The sequence below is a fragment of the Heliangelus exortis genome, chromosome 2 (assembly GCF_036169615.1).
Source record: "Heliangelus exortis chromosome 2, bHelExo1.hap1, whole genome shotgun sequence".
Taxonomy (NCBI): domain Eukaryota; kingdom Metazoa; phylum Chordata; class Aves; order Apodiformes; family Trochilidae; genus Heliangelus; species Heliangelus exortis.
Window position 1 is genome coordinate 137,144,479 of NC_092423.1, and position 20,936 is coordinate 137,165,414.

At 43.4% G+C, this 20,936-nt stretch overlaps 1 protein-coding gene across 2 annotated transcripts in view; it reads right to left on the reverse strand.

Moving 5' to 3' along the window:
- Window positions 1-10,577: 10,577 nt before the first annotated feature.
- SAMD12 (sterile alpha motif domain containing 12) overlaps window positions 10,578-20,936 on the reverse strand; it is a 169,377-nt gene continuing 159,018 nt past the window's right edge. For both annotated transcript variants that reach the window (XM_071738252.1, XM_071738250.1), the window contains one exon: window positions 10,578-19,808. In XM_071738252.1, the coding sequence (XP_071594353.1) occupies window positions 19,786-19,808 (23 nt within the window). In that variant the 3' untranslated portion in view covers window positions 10,578-19,785. The remainder of the gene's footprint in view (window positions 19,809-20,936) is intronic.

Genomic DNA, 20,936 nt, shown 5'->3' on the forward strand with positions numbered 1-20,936 from the left:
GCCTGTGGTGGCTGTGCTCTTAACCACACATGACAAAAATCCAGCCAACATTCCCTGGCTGATGCTCTCCCACTCAACTGGTGGGATCAGTCAGAGGGGTCAAATGACAACCAACCAGTCCTTGTCCAGCCCTTCCTCACTGCAGAGGATCCTGGAAAGTGTGCAGATCCAGATGTGACAGGACCATCTGTGCTGCTGGGATTGCAGGAAGAAGAGATGCCAGATGCCACCAGCAGCATTAACATAAAAGCATACACATTACTGCCTTCCTGCCAGCACTTATGGGTCTGCAGAGGCCACAGAAATCAGCACTTACCCTTCAGAAGACAAGCTGGGTCAGCAGAGAGGACAGTCCTCTGGATTTTCTGAGGAGTATGTATCCCCTCAACCAGTGGTTATTTAGGCTTGGCCATACCCATGTTGACAATATCAAACCCTTCTGGCAGATGGCATCAGCATGGACTCTGATCTTTGGCTGCTACCCAGAGGAAATTATTAATGCCTCCAACAAGCACTGTCCTAAGCAAGTCAAAACAAGTAATGCTCCAGCACTCAGGATTCCAGGTAACATCAAAGTTATGAAAGGTCTGAATTTCCATCTTGCCCTTGGGACCCCTACAGTTCAGTCCTACAAATCAATGTAATCACCATGATGAAATACTGTAGAAGTGCTTACCAGCCCTGGCTGGAGGGGGGGCTGAGATGGAAATTACCTGGGGTGGTGTTGAAGCAAATGCTGCTTCTGAGACCTGCACAGAGGTACTTTATGTATGGCCCAGAAGAACCCTTCATCCTCAAAAGGGGAAGATGATTATTGTGAGCTGGAGCAGGTTAGACACAAACCTGTACTTCTGTATATTTGGAGGAAATGACCTTTTTAAGATATATTGCATTTTTGTCCTTGATTTCAAGAGGACTAAAATCCCACTTGGGCAAATCTGATTGAGTGATGGGCTGCTGTAAGGAGCAGCCAAGGCCACTCCCTGCTTGCCTTCCCCTAGAAACCCATTTGGTTTCAAGAGACGCTTTAAAAGCCAGTATTTATTGATTTTAATTCTATAAAGAAAGTAGGGCTTTCAGGGCTTCTTTTCACCAGCATATTCTGGTGGATCTGGGACTTGAGTTGACAAGCAATTCACTTTTGCTGTGTTTTTCAGTAATTTTCATGACCAGAGGGAGCAAGCTGAGTTTCACCACATTTTTTAGATTCTGGTTGGGCTTCCATCAGAGGCAAAGGAGATATTTACAGGTTGAAGTACAACTTTTATTTATCTTTGTGGCACACCTCCCAGCAGTTTCAACCAGGAAAGAGTTTTGTCCATGGTGTCTTTCACTGTTGGGGGTTTTGTTCCCATGGTCAAGCTGATAACCTCCCTGTTCACCTCCGTCCCTGTGTGTGGCCTTGGGCAGCATCCCTGCTCCTCTGCAGGCACAATGGCCTTGCTCCCTCCCATCAACAACCACTTGCTTTGGATTGATTTCTGCCCTAAACAATATTTCTTATAATTTAATTTTTTTTTATTGCCTAAAATTCTAGATGAAATGCCATCTCCTAGCAACTGGTGTACCTTTTTCCCCAGTCTGCTAACTTCCAGTGCTCAGATACTGCTCTTCATTTATTTCACTCTCTCAGACAGAAAACACCAGTTTCCAGATACCTACATTAGCAAACAAACAATATTCATTTGTTAAATTTCTAAACAGTCAAGTCGGTTAAGCAGCTAAATTTGCATCCATCTGTTGCCTGTATAGATGTGCTCCAAAGAACCACAAATACCCGGAGTAGTCCTTTTTGATGCATCTTTAGACAGGGAAGACAGGGGACACCCTATATGGTCTCCAGGTGGCACCCCACCTTAGATGCTTTGGGATGGGGCTCCTCTTCCCCTTGTGCAAACCCTTGTCATTTCCTGACATGTCAAAGAAACATCCTGAAATGTGCTTACTAAACTACATGTGTCCTCCCTGCAAACCATGGCAAAAGCACATGAGGACTCTTAAGAGGATGCTGGGGCTGAGTTAAGGCCACAGTGAACCTTGCACAGCAGCAGATGCCTTCCCCATGAAATGGGTGCAGGAAAGGCATCACATTAAAAAAGACCCATTTCTTTTTGGCTCTTCAGCTCAAATTCTCCAAGTGGACTTTTAAATGTGTGTGTGGAGAGGTGTTTGCAGCTTTTATCTTCATAGAGGGCCCTGCAAGGTCTCAGCATACTGAAAAGAAGGGCTTGTGCATCATGCCAGGTATCTCATCTGAAATTTTCAGAATTAGTAGGGATTGCCTATGAATTTATCTTCGAGGAACATTAGCAAGTAGTGTTCATCTCACCTAACTTTATTAAACCACAGTCTTCATCTGAACTTCCATGGATGGTCAACAGAGAGTAATGGCAGCCTTTGGGGTGCACTTCATCATTGTATCTCACTGTTTAAGAGTGGGACAGAGAATCCCTGAGTAGAGCCATAAAGAGATATTGCAGATGTTCACTGCTGGTCAGGTGGATCCCACTGAAACAACGGAGCAGAATCCATCCTTAGATTCACAATTCTTGTTCTCCAAGCAGTGTCCCTTTTCTATCCATGAAAACTTGACTGTAGCTATTTTTTTCTGTTTTCAGTGGTTATAAATTGACTTTACATGTAATAAAAGATACTGTCCACGAGCATAAAAGAACAACTGATGATTGATGACTTTTTTTTCTGTAACTTCTCACTTCCAGAATATCTTTGACAAACTGTGAATCATATACATTGGCTTGGATGGGTATACTTAGCACTGATTTGTACAGTGACATGTAAAAAATTAGTTAATTAAATGAAAGTTTTCTCTGTGAGTTACTGCCTGCCTTCTCTCCCCTCTCCCCTCCCTTCCTTTTGCTTTAATTCACCACTGTTAAGAGGCATGATCCAGTCACCTGACAGCCTGAAATCACACCTCACAACTATTACAGCAGCAGTATTTCATTCAGGACCCTTGGCAGGTATGAAGATTGAAGCTGCCCATGATTTTTTGCAAAAAACAACGTGGTACCAGGACTAGTTACCAGTGTTTGGACATTAAATTTTACATCTCTGCTTAAAAAAACCAGAACTTCCTCCCCCGTGCTGCAACAATGCTGGCTTGGAGAGAAGGACACTTGCAACATCCTTTAATACCACTTTTTATTCTTGCACAAGCCCTGCAAGGTACTGACCAAAGCTCTGCTTTGACAGATGAGCTTGAAAGAGCAGACTGGCATCCTGCTAACTCTAGAATTCATAAATTATCTGTGTAAGGAAGGATGTGTGTGAGTGATCCCCTGGCAGCTGAGTGCAACCGTAAATAGCTGAATTCAAAAAAACCCACTGAGGACGTGATCTTTGTCTGATCTTGCTGAGCTGGTTGTGTCTTGCCTGCTACATGTATGGTCTCATTAACACCTACTGACAGATGTGCTCCTTGGTTTGGCCAGGGGTGCCTGCTTTTCAGTAGGCAATGCCAAGCAGAGACCTGTGTCAGCTTTTGGCAATTTTATGCTGTTTGGCTTCAGAAGGATTAAATTCTGCTCCCAACACAAAGTAAGGTAACTTTTGAACCCAGATGGAGACCAGTCCTGCACTTGTGTGTAGCAGTACTGGGATAGAAAATGCTGACCCCTGAGGCTTTGTAAAAGAGGCTTTTTGTCATTTTTCATGGAGCAGAAGCAGTGAAGGCAGTAGATTGCTTCTGGGCATCCTTTCTCCACACTTCCCTTTTACCCCAATCAGAGCACTGCTGGCAATGCAGAAGACAAGGAGATTTTTTTCTAGAAAGCAAAGTCTGGGATGGGTTTGGTGTGATCTTTCCTTCTGTGAAGCCCTCTCCCCCATTATGGGACCTCCTGTTCCTTGACTCAGTTTGCTATTATTTGCAAAATGATTCCTGGTTCCAGTCTCCTGCATTCAAGCTTATCAAGCTGGGTTGTTTTGTTTTTGTTTTTTTTCCTCCAGAAAGATGAGAAGCTTTAAAACATAAGCTTTGTCTAGATGCAAACTGTATCATGCTGTTGTATGTCTTGGACTGGCACACAGACATTTAATAATTCACACGAATGGTTTCTTCCTGCACCAGAATCCAAGTCTTGCACTGATACACCTTGGCAGTGTTCCCTTGATCTTGATGCAAGGATTTGGTCTCAAACAGCTGAAGGCTGGAGGCAATGTCCTCACAGTAAGCTAGAGAAACACAACTAAATGTCTCACATGCCTATGACTCTATCACTTTTTTAATGCTCAATCTCCCTAGGAATTACCTTTGAACTCAGAAATCCTGAGACAGTCCTGGAGATCAAACCAAGCTGCCAGGAAGATGATGCCACCATCTCCTCCCATGATTCCTCTCTATCCTTCCAAAAGGGGGATGGATCTTCCACCACTTTTTTCTTGTGTAAGCCTTAAGCCAGGGAGTCAGTGGCATGAAATGGCCAGCTTAGGGGCACGCATGACAGCACCTACTCTGCTCCCAGCATCTTTTCACTTACCAGCAGGAATGTGTCTTAGGGGCCCTTCCCAAGGGTGCTACACCAGATGAGGCTTGTTCGGAAAAAAAAACACCAAAAACAAGAAGAGGATGAAAAAAAAGTGAGCAAAGTGGTGAGCCATGAGAAGCAGGAATGAGCTGGCACCAAATGCAGACAAAGAGTCAGAGGCAGAGAGAGGGCTGTGAGGGGCAGGAGATGCATTGGTGGCAAGGCAGAAGGCAGAGCCAGTGAGGCAGGCAAGAAGATACAGGAATGGCAAATGATCTTTGGAGCAGCAATGTGAATGGACATGTGCCAGGAAAGATTTCATTTGTCAGGGGTGGAAGGAAAGATGCTGTGGTGAGATGTGAGATGATGTGAAGTTTATCTGTGTGGATGGAGGGGATGGGCTCTGTCTCAGTGTGGGCACAAAGGAAGAGTCTGGAAGGAGTCACTGTAGCCTGGAAGTACTTGAGGGATGCCCTGTGGCCTCTGTTATGTGCAAGGTCAGATTAGATAATCACAGTGGTCCCTTCTGAGTTTAGCATCTATAAATCTATGAAATAGGAGCTTTAAGCCACGATAAAGGGCTGAGTCCTTGGAGCATCACAATGAAATCCCTGAGTATCCTGAGCTATTGGCCTTTAATACTGGGATTTCGGGGTATAGGAAATCTATTTCAGGAGATATTTTGGGTTTTAAGGCTTATTTCATGCACCTGGTTTTACAGGCAGAGTCCATAAAAAAAAAAACCAAAAAAACAAGCCACTAATAAAATATTTAAAGCCCTCTAAATATCCCTAAAAGAGTCTTTTCATAACCTGCGTTACATAAACAGGCTCGATGGTGCTGGGATGTGATTACAGACATCATCACTTTGATATTTTCATAGATTTCACAGCCAGAAGGCACCACCATGGTGGTTTCCTCTGCCCTCCTACATAATGCAGACTGTGGAGCTTCGCCCAGCAATTCCCACACTGATACATGAGCTACATCATGTAGAAAGATATCCAGGCTTAATTTAAAGATCTTTTTGGTTAATGGAGAACCTACCATATCCCATGTCAGCTCCTCCAGTGGTTAATTACAAGGCCATTAAGGAGAAAAATGTACCTTGTTTTCCTCTTGATTTTTAAAAATTTTTTTTAGCTTGCCTTCCTGGTTTGTATGCCTTTGTCTGCTAGACTAAGTAATCTTCAGATACTACATTTCTCCTCCATATATATAGATGCTTATGGATTCAGATCAATTTATCTCTTATACTCCTCTTTGATAATATAAATGGATTGTGCTCCTTTGGGTCATTGTAAGATATGCATTCAATTGGTCTTATAGCTCTACTTCCAACCTTCTCAGTTTTTCAACATGACTTCTAAGTGCTGACAGCTGAACTGGATTTTTTTTTTTTTTTTTTTTTTTTTGGTCTCATTAATGTCAGGTATAGAGCTAATAGGCTTCCCCTACCACTCAATATTCCCAGTTACACATCCTAGGGTCATATTAGCCCCTTTACTGAGAGCATCATATGGGGAACTCAGATTCAATTGTTATCCATCCTGACCTCTGAAGTAAACAGCCAAGAACAGCTTCCTGAATATTCCCTCTGTAAAAACTCCCATGGGATGGCTCTTTATGTGCAATTCCTCTTTGGGGACCTCCCATTTAACTGCATCACAATCCGTTTAAAATCTGCCATATTGATTTTTTACCGTGCTACCATTCAAAATGAAATGCATGGCACAATGTAACCCCCAGAATCACTTGGATGCTTCCCAGGTACCTATTTCCAGGGAGATAAATGCCCATATTTTCTTTTTTACCAAACTGTAATGCAGGCAGCTCTGCATCTTGGCTGGGAGCAGGTGACCATGCAGCCACCCCAACTCCTGCTCCTGATGAAGAAACTGCTGCTTCTCCAAGACTATAATGGAAAGCCAAGGCAATTGCAGCAAAAATGTCAGCTATGAGCTCTAAAACAACCAGAGAAGGTAAACCTGGTTCACAGCTAACACTTTCAGAGAAGGTAGAGCTGTTATTTTTGAACTTCGATACCAATGCCTCTTGATGGCTTCCAGGGAATATTTGGAGGCAATATCCAACACTCAGGGGGGCCTAAACTGGCCCACAGGGAAGCATCAGTCTGAAAATTGCATATAAATGCCCTGCTGCTTGTGCCTGAAACCACACAGCTTTGAGAGTGGTTTTCATTTAAGTTTAACAGGGAAGGGGGGGGGACTGGTGACCCAAGTGAAATGCTTAAGGCTGAGGGTGGTCCTTGGTCTGACATGCTTGGATAATATTCCAGACAATCTTGGTTTTCCTGTTGGTTGCCACGTCCCTCATGGGACTAGCAGAAGACTTTTCAAAAACTCTGCATTTTGGGATTAAAAGGCAGATGGTTATGGGACTGCAAACACAGAGAAAGAAGGAAAACATGAAGAAAGCCTAATTTCCCTGCCTAATATTATAAAACTCAGGGAAGTGCAGGAGGAGAGAAGAGCCTCTCCCCAAGGCAAAACAAGCAGCAGTTGTCTCCAGGTGGAATTCAGCAGCCGGAGCCCCAGGCTCCCACAGTTCCTCACGTTTCTGACAAAGCTTTACCTCCCAAGAAATTTCTAAAACCAGGCAGAGCTTGGGACACGAGGGACGTGTACAAAACCAGTTAGTGTAGAAGTATCCTTCATGCTCTGAGTGAAAGCTTAAACAAAGGCAGAAATAACCCTGCATTTTCCCTGAAGTACCAAAATTTCCTGCTGACAGACAGGGGCTTATCTGGTGTTCCTGCATGTGGGAGTGTTCTCATAGAACACTGCCAGCTGTACTGCTCATGAGGGGCAACTTTTGCAGCTAAATACAATTGTTTAAATGAGTTAATCAGCTTAGTACAATAGTTCCCAATACTTTCCACAAAACAATTTGCCTCCCATGTAGTCTCCATCTCAGTCCTGCTTCTCAGCATGGAGAAGAGACCAAGTGCCCTTCGTGCTGAGCATCAGGCTCTCAGCACTGACCACACTCGCCCCTCTGGTCCTGCAAAGTGCCAGAGCAGAGTGTTCAAGCTGAGACTGAGCATGTGCCCTGGAGTGCTGCATTTCTCTGCAGTAAAATATAGAACAGGGAAAAGCATCTTTCCTCCTCAGGCTACAGCTTTTGGTGGATGCTGGAGATGACCACACTCACCCTCTCAGGCTGCCTTCTGCCACGGATGGATGAAGCTCTCCAGTCTTTGTCCATCTGGCTATATAATGTTGCCTGTCTTCAGCTTGTAAGTGGGATTGAAAAAAAGTATATATTGTTTTAATCCCCTCATTCCAAGGTTCTCCTAATACCTGGATAGTGCCCAGTAAAGAGCACATGAAAACCTGGATGTTGGAGGTTGGCTGAAGCATGATCCTCACCATGACCCTAAAGGATGCCACCCTTTTTGTGCTCTTAGTCTCACTAACAGCTGCTGCTTCTTGCCCTATAGCACAGGAATTGGATATTTGATGCTGTGATGATTTTGGGTGAGAATGGGAGCCTGGTTCCAGCTGACACCCCTGGATGGGCTGCAGTAGTGGACATGTCCTTGCTTCTTATCTGACAGCCTGGCCTATGGACTTAAATGAGTCTGAAATTACTTGTAACTATACAGTAGCAGGGTTCTACCTTGAAATATTGAGAAATAAGAGCTAAACTTTGTTCCAGTTGAAATGTAATGATAATTAAAAAGTTAACTCTTTGCTTCCTGTTTACCTGCAGAAAAATTGACTGAAAGAGATTTTGACAGACAACTTGGTTTATCCTCCTGCACTACCACAGGCTCAGGACTGCTGATGGATGCCTGTCAAAGCTGTTCTCTGTCTGTTTAAGCAGTTGTGACTCCTTCAGCATCCCTGTTCTTTGTGTCCAGCAGGCATCCTTCTTGTGGCCATTTCAGCCTGTGGCCCCCACACAGACATGAAGAGGTTAATCCCTGTGTTGCCTTAGGTCCAACCTGTAGCAATTTGTCTGCTGCTTTATCTCCTTCAAAGGCCAGTGCCCTGATGTCATTTAGTTAAAGCTGAATTGTTTCACTTGGAAGTGGGTTTCTCACGTGCAGTAATTCAGTGGTTTTCCCTCTTGATGTTAATAACAGCAGAAAGCAAGAAATCAGCATCAGATGTGGGAAAGCCAGGAGAAGGCAATGATGAGGCAGTGACGTGAACGAGATGGAGAAATGCACAAAAGAGGAGTAAACCTCAGTCCAGGCTGAGACAGCACCTGACCCGTGCCAGCATCACACCCTGCTCTGAGGCTGACAGCTCAGTCCTGGGGTGCAGCCAGAGCAGAACCTCAGACAAGCACCAGATTCAGCCCACAACTTCACTTTCTTCTCCCAGGTGAAGGGTGCTTCTCCTGTACCAAGATGCCTCCTCTGGTCAGATCAATCCCACTTGCAACACAATCTTCCTGGAAGACTTCCTGGATAGTTTCTCCATTGGAAATCAAGATTTAGCAATGACAGGTAAATGTAGTCCCCATTTCACAGATAAGGAGGTGGGATATGAAGAGATGCTGTGAGGGAACCTGTTCTTTCACACACATCAGGTCAACAGTGAGACTGGGACCATCACTTGGCTTTTCAAGGGTTGTGCTTCATTCACTGGATTTCATTACTGGCTAAGGACATTTATGCACAGCACAAAGCTTGGCTCTGATGAGCACAATTCTGCTCAGCTAATAAGGCCCCTGTTCAAGAATCCAATTTTTGGACATGGCTTTGGAGCCCCATGACCTGGTCTTGTAACCCACTGCCCAAGGTAAGGCAAGCTCTGAGGGACCCATGTGATATACACAGATATAACATAGGATCCTGCAAGTCACATCAAGGACTGATTGTCACTGAAAGGAAACAAACCTTTTTTGCACAACAACCATTTGCTCCTCCAGTGGCTTCAGAGTCACAAACTGATGAAGAAATGCAACCCCATCACTCAGATCTGTAACACAAAAGCCACTGAGGAGATGTGGAGACTCTGTCTATTGCATCAGTAGCTATTTTCTGTCTCCAGGTTAACAGTTCTCTTTACTTTTATGATTCCTTCAGCCAGGGACGTAACACACACACATTTGTACTCAACCAGAGCCTTCCTCACTAAACACTTCCTCACTCCTTTTCTCTGACAAAGTTTTTGAAATAGGAAGCTTCTTAAAGTATAAACAGAATGTAGTAAATTGCAGCCCAATCATGAGATGTTGCCATAAAAACTGGATTTATGATTTCTTTAGATGACAAATTATCTTGACTTTGTCAGTCATACTGCACACTGTATCATTTTGTTCTATTATTTTGTATTAAGCCCAGTATTTTGAGTTTGACCAAAACATGTCATCAGTCTCCACCTTACAAATGTAAGCACATTCAGAATCATGACTGAAAAAAAAACAAAAACCCCCCACACAGGAGAACACAATATTGTGCTAAAATTTTAGCATTAATCTTTCTGAAAACTACCTTAGCGACTGTTTTTTAAATTACTCCCATGCCACAAATGCTGACAATAAATGCAGGGGGTGGGATGGGAGTGAAATGCCAAGTGCCATAAACAGTCTTGTGCCTGCTCCTTTTGGTTTTGGTCCCCTTAGATGATGCTTCAGTGCTTACAAGGGCATCCCTTAAGTTTGAGAAATAAAGGCCATGACAGCAGAAGACTTCCTCGCAGTGTGCAGTGTCTGCTTGCAGTCACACCACACTAAATCCTGAGTAAATCGAGCCAAATCAGCCTGGATTTACACCCAAACCTTACTGAGCAGGACAGAGCCCTTTGCTCACTTCACATCTTCTGTTACAGCTCTAAATACACTGCATTTCTGTAGCACCTGGACAGACGTACAGCAAACCCCTGCACAGACTCCAAATGCCACAGCAGGAGAAGGAGATGTGCAGGTGGGTCAAAAGCTTTGCCCCCCTCCTTCAGATGCTGGACCCCTCTCCCACCCCTCACCCCCGCCCCAAAATGAGTCCAATCAGAGTGTCAAGTGAGAGGGGTTACTGGCAAAAACCTTCATTTATTTTTTTTTCTCCTATTCATGCAATGGATCAACCCCTGACCTTATTTAAATAAAACAAAATACTTTTGCTGTATAATAAAAATTCCATGTTTTAATACATCGCCATGCACAAATGAAATCAAACAATGCAGAGTACAAAATTGTCAAATATACAAAATGATAAAGCAGATATCCAAAGCTTCCAGAGATCATGCCCAAAGATACCAAAAATTTGATATTGATTTTAATTTAATTGTTTAAAAGAATTCCTCCCTCCCACCTGGGTATTATTTTTTTGTTGATTTTTGAAAACAGAAGGAATTAAAGAGTAAATATAAAAACTGTAGGGTGGAATTAACAGTGATGGCCACTTTGTATACTAAAAATTAGATTGCATTTTAATTTTTGTTAGGGGAAAAAAAGCACTGCTGTACAGCTGAACATCTTGGATGCCTGGGGAAATGCAGTGTACATCAAACAAAAAGGCACACTTTTGTCTTATGCCACCTTATTTGGCTCCTTTAAAAAAATTCAGCCTCAGACTTACTGGGAATAACAGTGTGTTGCTTTTTAGCTAGTAGAGTGCTGGTATTTTCCTAGCTTTTCCACCAAGTTAACACCAAAAGATCACTGACTTGCTTCCCTAGTGAATGTAAAGCAGAAGTGACTCCAAAGGCAGCTGGACCAGACACAACTTGCTGGCTTCAGGAGACCATTTTGGTCACACAGTGTGGCCATCAGCCTGCACTCAGCCTTTCTGCATCCAGCTCTCCTGCACAAAGCCACTGGACTTCCCAGGGCCTTCATCCCAACCTCCCTCTTGCTCCCTGCAGTTCCTGTCCATCCTCAGCTGCCAGAGACAACGTGCCCATGCAGCCTGGATCTGGTTCTGTACATGGGCCACAAATTTGGGGGCAACCTTTGGAGACACCTCAGGTGCTGCTGGTGTCATTCCAGCTGACAGTTACCTGTTCGCCTCAAATTCAGGTTCAATCAACCTTAAATTTAGATCCCCAAAATAAAGAAGCCCAAATTTGGAGGCCCCTTTGCAGGTTTAGGCAGTGCAGAGCCAGCGAGGTGTGACTTCCAGCTTACCCCCTCCCGGGAAAAAGAAACAGGAGTTGTGAGGCAGATCCATGTAGTCCCTAAAAGAAACTGAAAGCAAAGCCCAGCACATCCCAAAGCACGTCCCTGACACTTCCAGAGTTGCAGGAACTGTGAGAAAGATAAAAATGTGCCTTTTACTCTGGCCAGGTAGCCCAGCAGCATCGTGCAGAGCAAAGGAGCCCTCTCCTGAGCCGGCAGCCTCTGGGGAAGCATCGGTCATTCCCGTGGCCAGAGCATTGCTCCTGCAGGTCACCTGTGTTCCAGGGAAGCCCAGCAGGTAGCAGCAACCCAGCTGATGCCCTGAAACACAGGGGCTGATCCTACAAGGTAATGTGCCCCCTGCACTGGGCACGGCACAGGGCCTGGGCTTTGGTTCTGGGTCAGCCCAGTACAGCCCCTGGGTCAGTGGCGTTGGGGTGAGGAGGATGAGCTCTGGGTCTCAGACATGCTTTGCATAGGCTGTAACCTTGTGACTCTCTGTGCCTTCTCTACTGCCACTTAATTTATTTTCTACCTTTCTCAGAAGGAAACCAGAGAAGGAGCCTCTTGTGTACAAGAGAGACAGATGAAGTAGCAAGAGGACTCCAAACACATCTTCATTTGGACTAGTCTGAGGACCAGACCCTAGCTCAGTAGGGAAAAGCTCTGTCAGGATGCAAAAGCAGGCTCTCAATAAACACCACCAACCAACCAAGTCCCCTAAGCATCTGATGGGGCAGATTGTGTTGTGTTTTTTTTTCTCTCCTGCACAGCTTCTTATTGCTTATATGCAGTTTTGCTGCAATATTGATCTCCCTGCTTTAAAATAACCCTGTGTGTTGCTATTTAATTTGGTGACTTATGATATTACATAGATGAATTCAAGGCAAGCACTTAATAGAAGTAACATGGTTAGAGATGTAAAAGCAGTTACACTGGATGTTGTGGGTTTTTTTTTTTCTGAGAAAGTTTTTACACATATTTGGAATTAAAATCAGAAAGGAGCTTTTCATCTCATTCTCAGACTGTGTTATAATACTGCTGGCAATCCTACATTTATGGCAAAAGCAGGTATTATACAGACATCTGCAAGATCAGCTTCTTCTCTGTCCAGCCTGGCCCCAGGTGTGCCTGCTAGGGATGCTGTGCCCCAGAGCTGCAAGGTGTCTCAGCAGCCTGAGGACACTCGGAAGCCACCGTGCACCAAAGCCAGTGACTTCACAAAATTTATTTGACAGGCAGCCAGCTTGTACCAATGTTCTTTAAACAATAAATCTAGACCAAACTAATTTTCTTAGGATTTCACACTGGATTAGAGAAAGAATCCCCAAAGACCTTTATCTTCTTAGCTATGGCTGTAGCTAGCTCCCTTCTTGTTTCAGCTTCTTGATGTCAATTCAATATCAATTTGCTGTAAGTATTGCTTTTATGGCTTCTCTTGTCTACGTGGACTGTTTACTCTTTAAACCTGTACATCCCAGCTCCTGCTGTTCCCCACTGCCACACAGAGCTGCTACAAGGGGGTTCTGAGGGTCTGCACTGGCCTCACACCGGGTCACAGCCCCCTGAGAAGCCCCAGCCAGACACCGAGCTCCCCTTTGCTTATTCTTTAGGTACAACATTGAAACCAGCCATTAGAGCCCCAAAACCCACCCCCAGGAGCAGCTCTCATTTCTCTGGGTAGTCCCACTGAAATAAATTTCACTTCTAGGGCTTCCTTAGCTGGCTCTGACGGGGCTGGTGAGGACAGCAGCAGAGTTTGCTGTCTTTAAAGCAAGGAACTGGTGTACCCTGTTCAGCTGCACAGTGACACAGTGTAATTCTCAGCCTGCACCACAGCTTCTCTGCCTGTTGTTGAAGGCAGGAAAAATCTGTTTCTTGCCAGCAAGATGCTACTTCCTTAATTAAGAGGCAAGCCCACAGTTGTTCTTCCTTGCTCAGACTACACTTCCACTTGGCCCCAGCCATTTGAGTGCAAGATTTTGTCTCAGGGTGTGATTAATGAAAGGCAGCAGTCCTTCTCTCTTTGTCCAAGGGTTTGTGTTGTCCCTTGTCTGATTTTCTTCCTTTAATTACATGCAGAAGGACTTCACAAGTGCAAGCAGATCTACCGATGCTCAGAACAAATGCTGGAAAGCACAGCTCTGCCCATATGAGCTGTTTAAATTAAGAACATTTTCTGTGAAAAAAAATGGATATAGGCTGCCCTGCCTTCCTGTAATATTGGAAAGTTTAAGATATTTTTAATTTAGAAGTTGACATCTGATGATCTAGTCTAATACTTGCATAACACACACCTAGTAACCTCATCCAGTAAAGGCTGCACCAAGCCTGGATTTTAGTTTGAGGTAGAGCTTATTGACTTAGAAAAATACTCTGCATACATTTAAAGACTTTATGTGATGGGGAACACACCAGGTAACTAAGTAAGTTGTCTCCGTGGGTAATTATCCTCCCTGTCAAGCATTTGCACCTAATTTCTAGCCTGAAATCAGTATCCAACCAGTAGAGCACATCATTCCCTTTCCTTCTAAATAAAAGAGCTACCTGCCTTCAGCCAGCACATGCCTGCCCAGGTAGAAGATTGTGATTGCAGCTGGAGATCAAGTCACCTCTTCAAATTACCTCTGATAAATTAATAGCTTGAGCTTCATTAGTCTGGCACTATAATAAGACCTGTTTTCCTGCCCTTGAATGACACTGGGAGCTATTGATAATAATATTTCCTAGTTGTCAATACCCTTTCTGAAAGGCAGGCAGTAACCCAGCAAACTGGAACATCATCACCACTGCCAGGTCCCACAGCCCTGCTGGCAGGAGTCTCTCTGGGGCTGATGTTGAACAGATTATTTATCACACTTTATAACCAATATATTGTTCCAGACACACTCCCCATGCCTCTAAGTGGGATTTGCTGCCACTTCTCCTGGATTTCCAACCTTGCTGCCCTCCAAGTTACTCTCTATCACTGACCTGCTCCATATCATTATTCACTGTGCCCCTGTTTTTGTTGCCACACAATATTGTTGCCAACAATAATTTTCTCTTTCCCCGAGAGGAGCATTGGAAACAGAACATACCTTGGGAGGAGCTCATTAGAAATACTCTCACTGATGACAATTTCAAATTTACAGCTATTTTTTATGATCTACCTTGCAATCACTTTTAATCCACTTAATATAGGCAGTACTGATTTTGCATTGTGCCATTCTGTTCTTTATCAGAATCAAAGGATCTACAGGAGGTTTAGTATAGTATACCAGCAGAGTTTCTTTTATCAACAAGCCTTTGATATCACAAAAAATGATAGTCAATTTACTTGCCATGATACATTTCTATAAAAGACATTTGGATGGTTTTATGAATTTTTAATTGCTATAATCGTTGTGCCTAAGACTGATAAGAAGCTAATGAGCCTATAGTTTCCAGGGTCAAATCACCCATCCTTTTGACTTATTGGGGGTTTGCTTCTTTTATGCTTTCCAGTTCTGAGGAGTCCTAGGCAAGTTTTCCTTCACTTTTGGATTCAGTTAATGGTTCTACTGACTCAAAAGTATGTTTGGAGAGTTGCTGCTTAATATTACCCATAATTACTGATGGAGTAGGAGGAATTACTTTTTAACGTGCAATCTGCCTCCCTCCTTCTACTGCTTTCAAATACCAAACAAGAGTATTTGGTTTTTGCATTTACTGTGAGTAATCACCATGCTGTGCCTGTCTAACATCACTTTGCTTTGCTACAAAGGTGTTTATTAAGATATATGTTAAGCCTTTGGTCTAACGAGCCCTAACCTACTGGCCACTGATTTCCCGTATATTTTTTTAGCTTCCCTCATCCAACACCTACTTTTCTTATTTGCTGATTTATCCTCATAAGCTTGCCCAATCACCCATATGTTATGTTGGTGAGGTTTTTCTGCACTCCTGGTAATTCTCCCGAATTTTACTATAGGAGGTTGCAGATAATACTGGGAGTACTTTCCCCCTCTGCCCATCAATTTTAATCATACCAGAGGAGCTTTTCTTTTTAAATTAAAATCTTATTGACCACAATCTATATATACCAGGGTCAACTGCAGCACAGTCCTGCAGCAGGCTGTTCAAGGAGACTCTGATGGCAGAGATGTTAATTGTTAAAAGGAGACTGATGTGAAAGATGCAGGATATTACTTTACCTGCCTGAGATGATTTTGAATAATTGAGATTTTGTGGCTCTCTGGTGGATGGAGGGAGGTTAGTTTTAGCAATAACAAAAAAGCACCCCAGGCCTGGCTCCATGGCTGGCATTAATCAACACATCTCAGGAGACTTTGATGGAGTAGAGCCAGTGTAGGTCTGCTGGGAGCCTGGCCTGGGGTGTCCTGAAAATTTAGGAAAAAACAAACCCAGAGTTTTGTCATTTTTAATAGTTTGATTTCCTCAGTGATGCTGCAGCTGCCGTCAAGTGACAACACCTACTCTAAAGGAACAGACAGGGAGGGATGAGCCCCTTGGTAGAGCATTGCCATGCAGCTGAATGGGCAGAACTAAAGAGCTCGTGGTGCTTTTTCAAACTCCCCTCCTGGAAGGCTGCATTTCTCTTAGCAGAATAAATCATGGGTAGTCAGACACAGAAACCCACGACATGAAAAAAAAAAAGCAAGGAACAAAACAGCACAGAGAATGCTTTCAGCTGCAGTGTGTTTTCTGGGGCGAGCCATTCCTTCAGGTTTCTACTGCAGGACCTGTGATGGTTTGAAACACTTGAGAGAGCAGAGTCTCTGCTGACATTTCTTAGCATTTCTTCATCAGGCCTGATGCTGCAACCTTCCTCTCCACAAAGAACCCAGGTGGGTGCAGCGGTGGGGAGAGGCACCAGGCAGGGGAGGAAGGCTGCAGGTCTGCACAGAGAGAACTGCATCCTGACCACAGCTCTGGTTTGTTTCAGATAATAACCTGTGATCAGTGGAACAGCAGCACTGGCCTTTGCGACTTTCTCTATCTCCACAGGGCTGATAATTGTTGTTTTATGAAAACAGCATCAGTCTCCGACTCTTTTGCACCGAACTAATGGCTCTGAGAGTATTTAAATTCACTTCCTTTGCTGGAATAACTTATTCGCTCGCTTTCATGTTGACTTGGTCTTTGGCACTCTCAACATAAATGATTTATTGACTAGAGATAAAGCATTCTTTCCCCTGAACTGTTCCTGTGACCCAGGCAAAAGCGGATATGTCTGCTATTAACAAGGTGTTCAGCATAAAAAATGAAATAGACTTGATTGTCTGCACTCAATAGCCTTTCCGAGAACACAGTACCTGCCCCCATTCGTGATAACAAAAATCTCTCCCAAATGTTTATTTATATTAAAAAGTTTTCAGAAGAATATGCTGGGATCCAGATAGCTGTTCGGTAGATGTAGAACAATTTCATAAATATCCCTGAGGAAGCATGGCCCACTTTGGGAGAATAACAGTGAATAAAGAAACCCAAACACGATGAATAGTTAAATACGAGCCAAAAAGCACAGTTATTTCCTTATGGCTCCTGCAGACAGTTACACACATGAGGAGTGTCACGGGGTTCTGGGGAACTATGCTTGGAGTGATCCACATGCACAGGCTGGCTGTAGGATGGAGACCTACACCAGCTTCTAAGGAGATTTGTCTGATAGGCACCTACAGCAGACTTCTCACTGAGTCTGGCTACACAAGGGTCTGGACTTGGTTTTTCACATTTCTCAGGGCCTGTAACACTGCTTTTCTAGGTCACTGTAGCTAAAATCCAGGGAAGCTTTTAAAACAAACTGTTTTAACAAGAGAAGTGCACACATCTAAATTCATGCCCATACACTGGAAGATGTTCAAAACTAACACTGAGACAAAAAATGCTTCTAGTGGCTCTCTGCCCAACTCAACTTCTTCTCGTACGCCCTTTTAAGATAACAGTCTCTGATAAACTCTTCTTTTATCATTCAAATTATTCTAGACTTTTGCACTGGGTAGTAAAATAAGAAAATTCCTTCTTCAGAAGAATAGCATTCTCCTTTTAAAAATAACTTAAAGTGGTGTTTTTTTAATTGCTGTACCAACATGAAATGGATGTCAGTTGCCTGAGTGTATTTTTAAAACCTGTAGCAGAAAGAGCTGTAAAATTTGCTGAAGCTTATAGTGGACCCGTGCCATGCGCACAGTCGGGTCTCTTGGTACCAGATTCCAACCTGCAACCCTATGAAAAGCTCTAAAAAGTGCAACTGTTGCTATTGGCAAAGATTCTTATGTCTTAAGGAGAATTTTTACACCAATTAATTTCATATTAGGGACCAGGATTTTCAGAAAGAGAACGCAGATGCTTATTTTGTAATTCTTTAAAGTTCCATTTGAAAACCCCTGGGGAGACCCAAACCATTAGAAATCACTAGTGACCTCTGAAAGTCTTAGTTGTCAATAAAAACAATTTGCTTTTGGACTTAACACTACAGAAGTATTCAACATGCTGAATCTGAGATGGGTGAAGAGCTGGAATCTAAGCCTCTACCCATCTGAAAAAACTGCTACACCCTAACAGTACTCATCTGTTGGTTGTATGGGCACCCTCAGTGGTTGACCTTCCATTCTCTAGCAATGAACTTTACAATAGTTTTTAAGAATGCTAACACAGGAGCTTCCTCTAAAAAGGTCCTTTTGCCTTGATGTAGCTTCCCCTTCTCTCCAACACTGCAGAATCTTCACACCAGAATGGTGTCTCACCCACAGTTTGGCATTTATGCTAATGGCAACTCCATAGTTCCTCTCTATCAGACTGGAGAGACTGATGGTCTTCAAACACACAGAAAGTTATAGGTAAGTCCCCTCAGTATGTTGATGGCATCAGTTCATTATAAAGAGTGTGTCAAGAAGGTCCTGTTGTGAGGAATAGACACTAATTCCACTGAGTCCTCGTGGAAGAAAGAGTACCACAGCCAGCTGTGATACAGCCAGAGATGAGCTCAGCCATTCAGAGACTGAACAAAAAACAACGCCCAGATTGAATGCAACAGTCTTGAGCCTGCTACAGTATATTGAAAGGCTTATTGGAACCATTTGCTTATTCCCAGTTCCTACCAAAACACTGCTTTGGATAGAAAGTGGAAAAAGTTAATGAAGAAGTCTGCCCTCTCCAAAGGGAGTGTGTTGCTCCTTACAAGTATAGTCTTACAATTTACCTTGTACAGAGAGTTTGGTTTGGACTATGGTTCCCCAGCCCTGCCCAAAACATAAATGGTGGCCAGCATAAAGAACCTGACTTTTTCCAGTTTTTTCTGGTTTTATCACAGACCAAACTCAGGGTCACACACAGCTCTCAGAAAGGTTCTCTCCCCTGCTTCTCCCTCCCTGGGTAAGAAAACAGATTGGCACACTGGAAATGAGAACCTTTGATATTTGGCAGACAAGAGGGAGAGGAAACACAGTGTCCTTCAGCTCATTCAGCATACCCTGTTTTTGGCTACCTCTGTGACAGCTGTTGTCTAAGTCTCAATAAAAGAAGTCACACTCTGCCACGTGCAAATCTATCTACACCATCTACTGTGAATGGGTGAGGGTACACGAGTAGCTGACTTCAGTTTGGATGCAGCTTCAGCATAAACACTGAAACATATCCTCAATATTTTAAAAAAGGACAATTATATATATATGGACTGTGCTAGATCTGTGCAGAAAGCACGTATGAAGTGCTGATATAGTTTAACAGAATGCCATTAGACTGCAAAACTAACATATACAAGACATTTACATTCCTATCAGGGTGTAATATGTGAACATATCCACTGAGATTGGAGAATTGTTGTAAGTTTTTCCTAAAACATCATGCCATCTGCATACATAATAAAAGAATCCAGTAGTTGCCATGCTAAAACAGGACTTCTAGTGAAGGGCATAGACAGTCCCCTAAAGGGAACTCAAAAGTTATGCACAGTGATGAGAACTGGAAGTAATTTTCCAGCTAAAGGTCTGTCAATGACCATTTTTCAACAAATTAGCACTGTGTATTATGCACCACATTTTAACTCCACAGCAAACCAGGTCTTTCCACAATGCCCCATCTTCAGTGGGCTGACTTTACTTCAAGTTTGTCTTCAGTCCTCCATGGTCACCTTCTGGCAGTGCTATTTATTATGTTTTTTTCATGAAGGAAAGTTCACTTTCATATTAAGTGGCAGGACAGCAGCTTTAGAGGCTGGATGTATTTATGGAGAGCTCTCTGCTGGGGCTGTAGGAAACAAAACAGAAAAGCAAAACCAGACAGTAAGTATAGAACAGAGCAGAGGAATGACTATGTATTTCAAATAAAATTTGAAAGTCAGGTTTGAGCTGAGTAAATGTACTTCTGCCATAAAGACAAACTACTCATAGAATACACATTGTAATTCTGGTACTTTTTAAATCAGCTTTACTCATCAACCAAAAAACTCAGTCCATCATCAATTCCTTAGGTAAACATACAGCAATCATTTGTATGATTTAACAAATCCTGTTTAAATTTATTGCCTTTTCCTCTAGTCTAAGGCCCAGGGAACAGGCTCTTTGGTTTGGCTGGGCTTGCATGATCTACTGAAGGGCTTGACAGCCAAACACTGGAAAGGTTCTTCAAAATGCCAAAGTAGGGGCTGATGTTCTCTCATCTGGCCAAGGTGTCAAGAGTTGGCCATTGCTGCATAGGAGGTGTAAAAAAAGCTCACCCACTTCTTCCCTGCTTCAGACTGGTAAGACAACTAGGGGTTTTAAGAGACTTTCTTTTTTTCTGCTAAACTCAGCAAGCACACTCAATTTTGTTGGCTGCTAATTTTTGCCTGAAAGCCCTTGCAAGGCTGTAAGGTGATCAGACCATAAAGGAGGAATATGTGGAGGTTTATGGTAATTCTCCTCCCCTCCAGCCACACTCTTCTTTGAGATGCACAGCAAAAGGACAAAAGGACACAATATGAAACAGAAGAGATTTTCAGTCAGATACAAAGGAAAAAAAATCTTTCTAGTAAGGTTGGTCAAATTTTGTAACAAGTTCCCTGACCAGGTTATGTGATCTCCACCTATGGAGACATCTGTACCTCAACCAGACAAGGCCCTGAACACCGCAACTGGGCTGTGTTTTGAGCACAGGTGAGTGGGATGATGTCCAGAGGTCCCTCCTGACCTAAATTTTGTTAAGATTATACATTTTCTGAAGGGGATTTGCTCTGCCTTTTTGCACAGGAGATGAGTGCCCGAGCAGGACTGCTCACACTGAAACGCATTCAGTGCTTTGTTCAGGACGGAGCCATGAAATTCCATGTAAACCCAGCACAGGCTTATGCCAGCCTCTGGAGCCAAGGAGCCATGCAGGGGCAAGTTTACTGTGTTA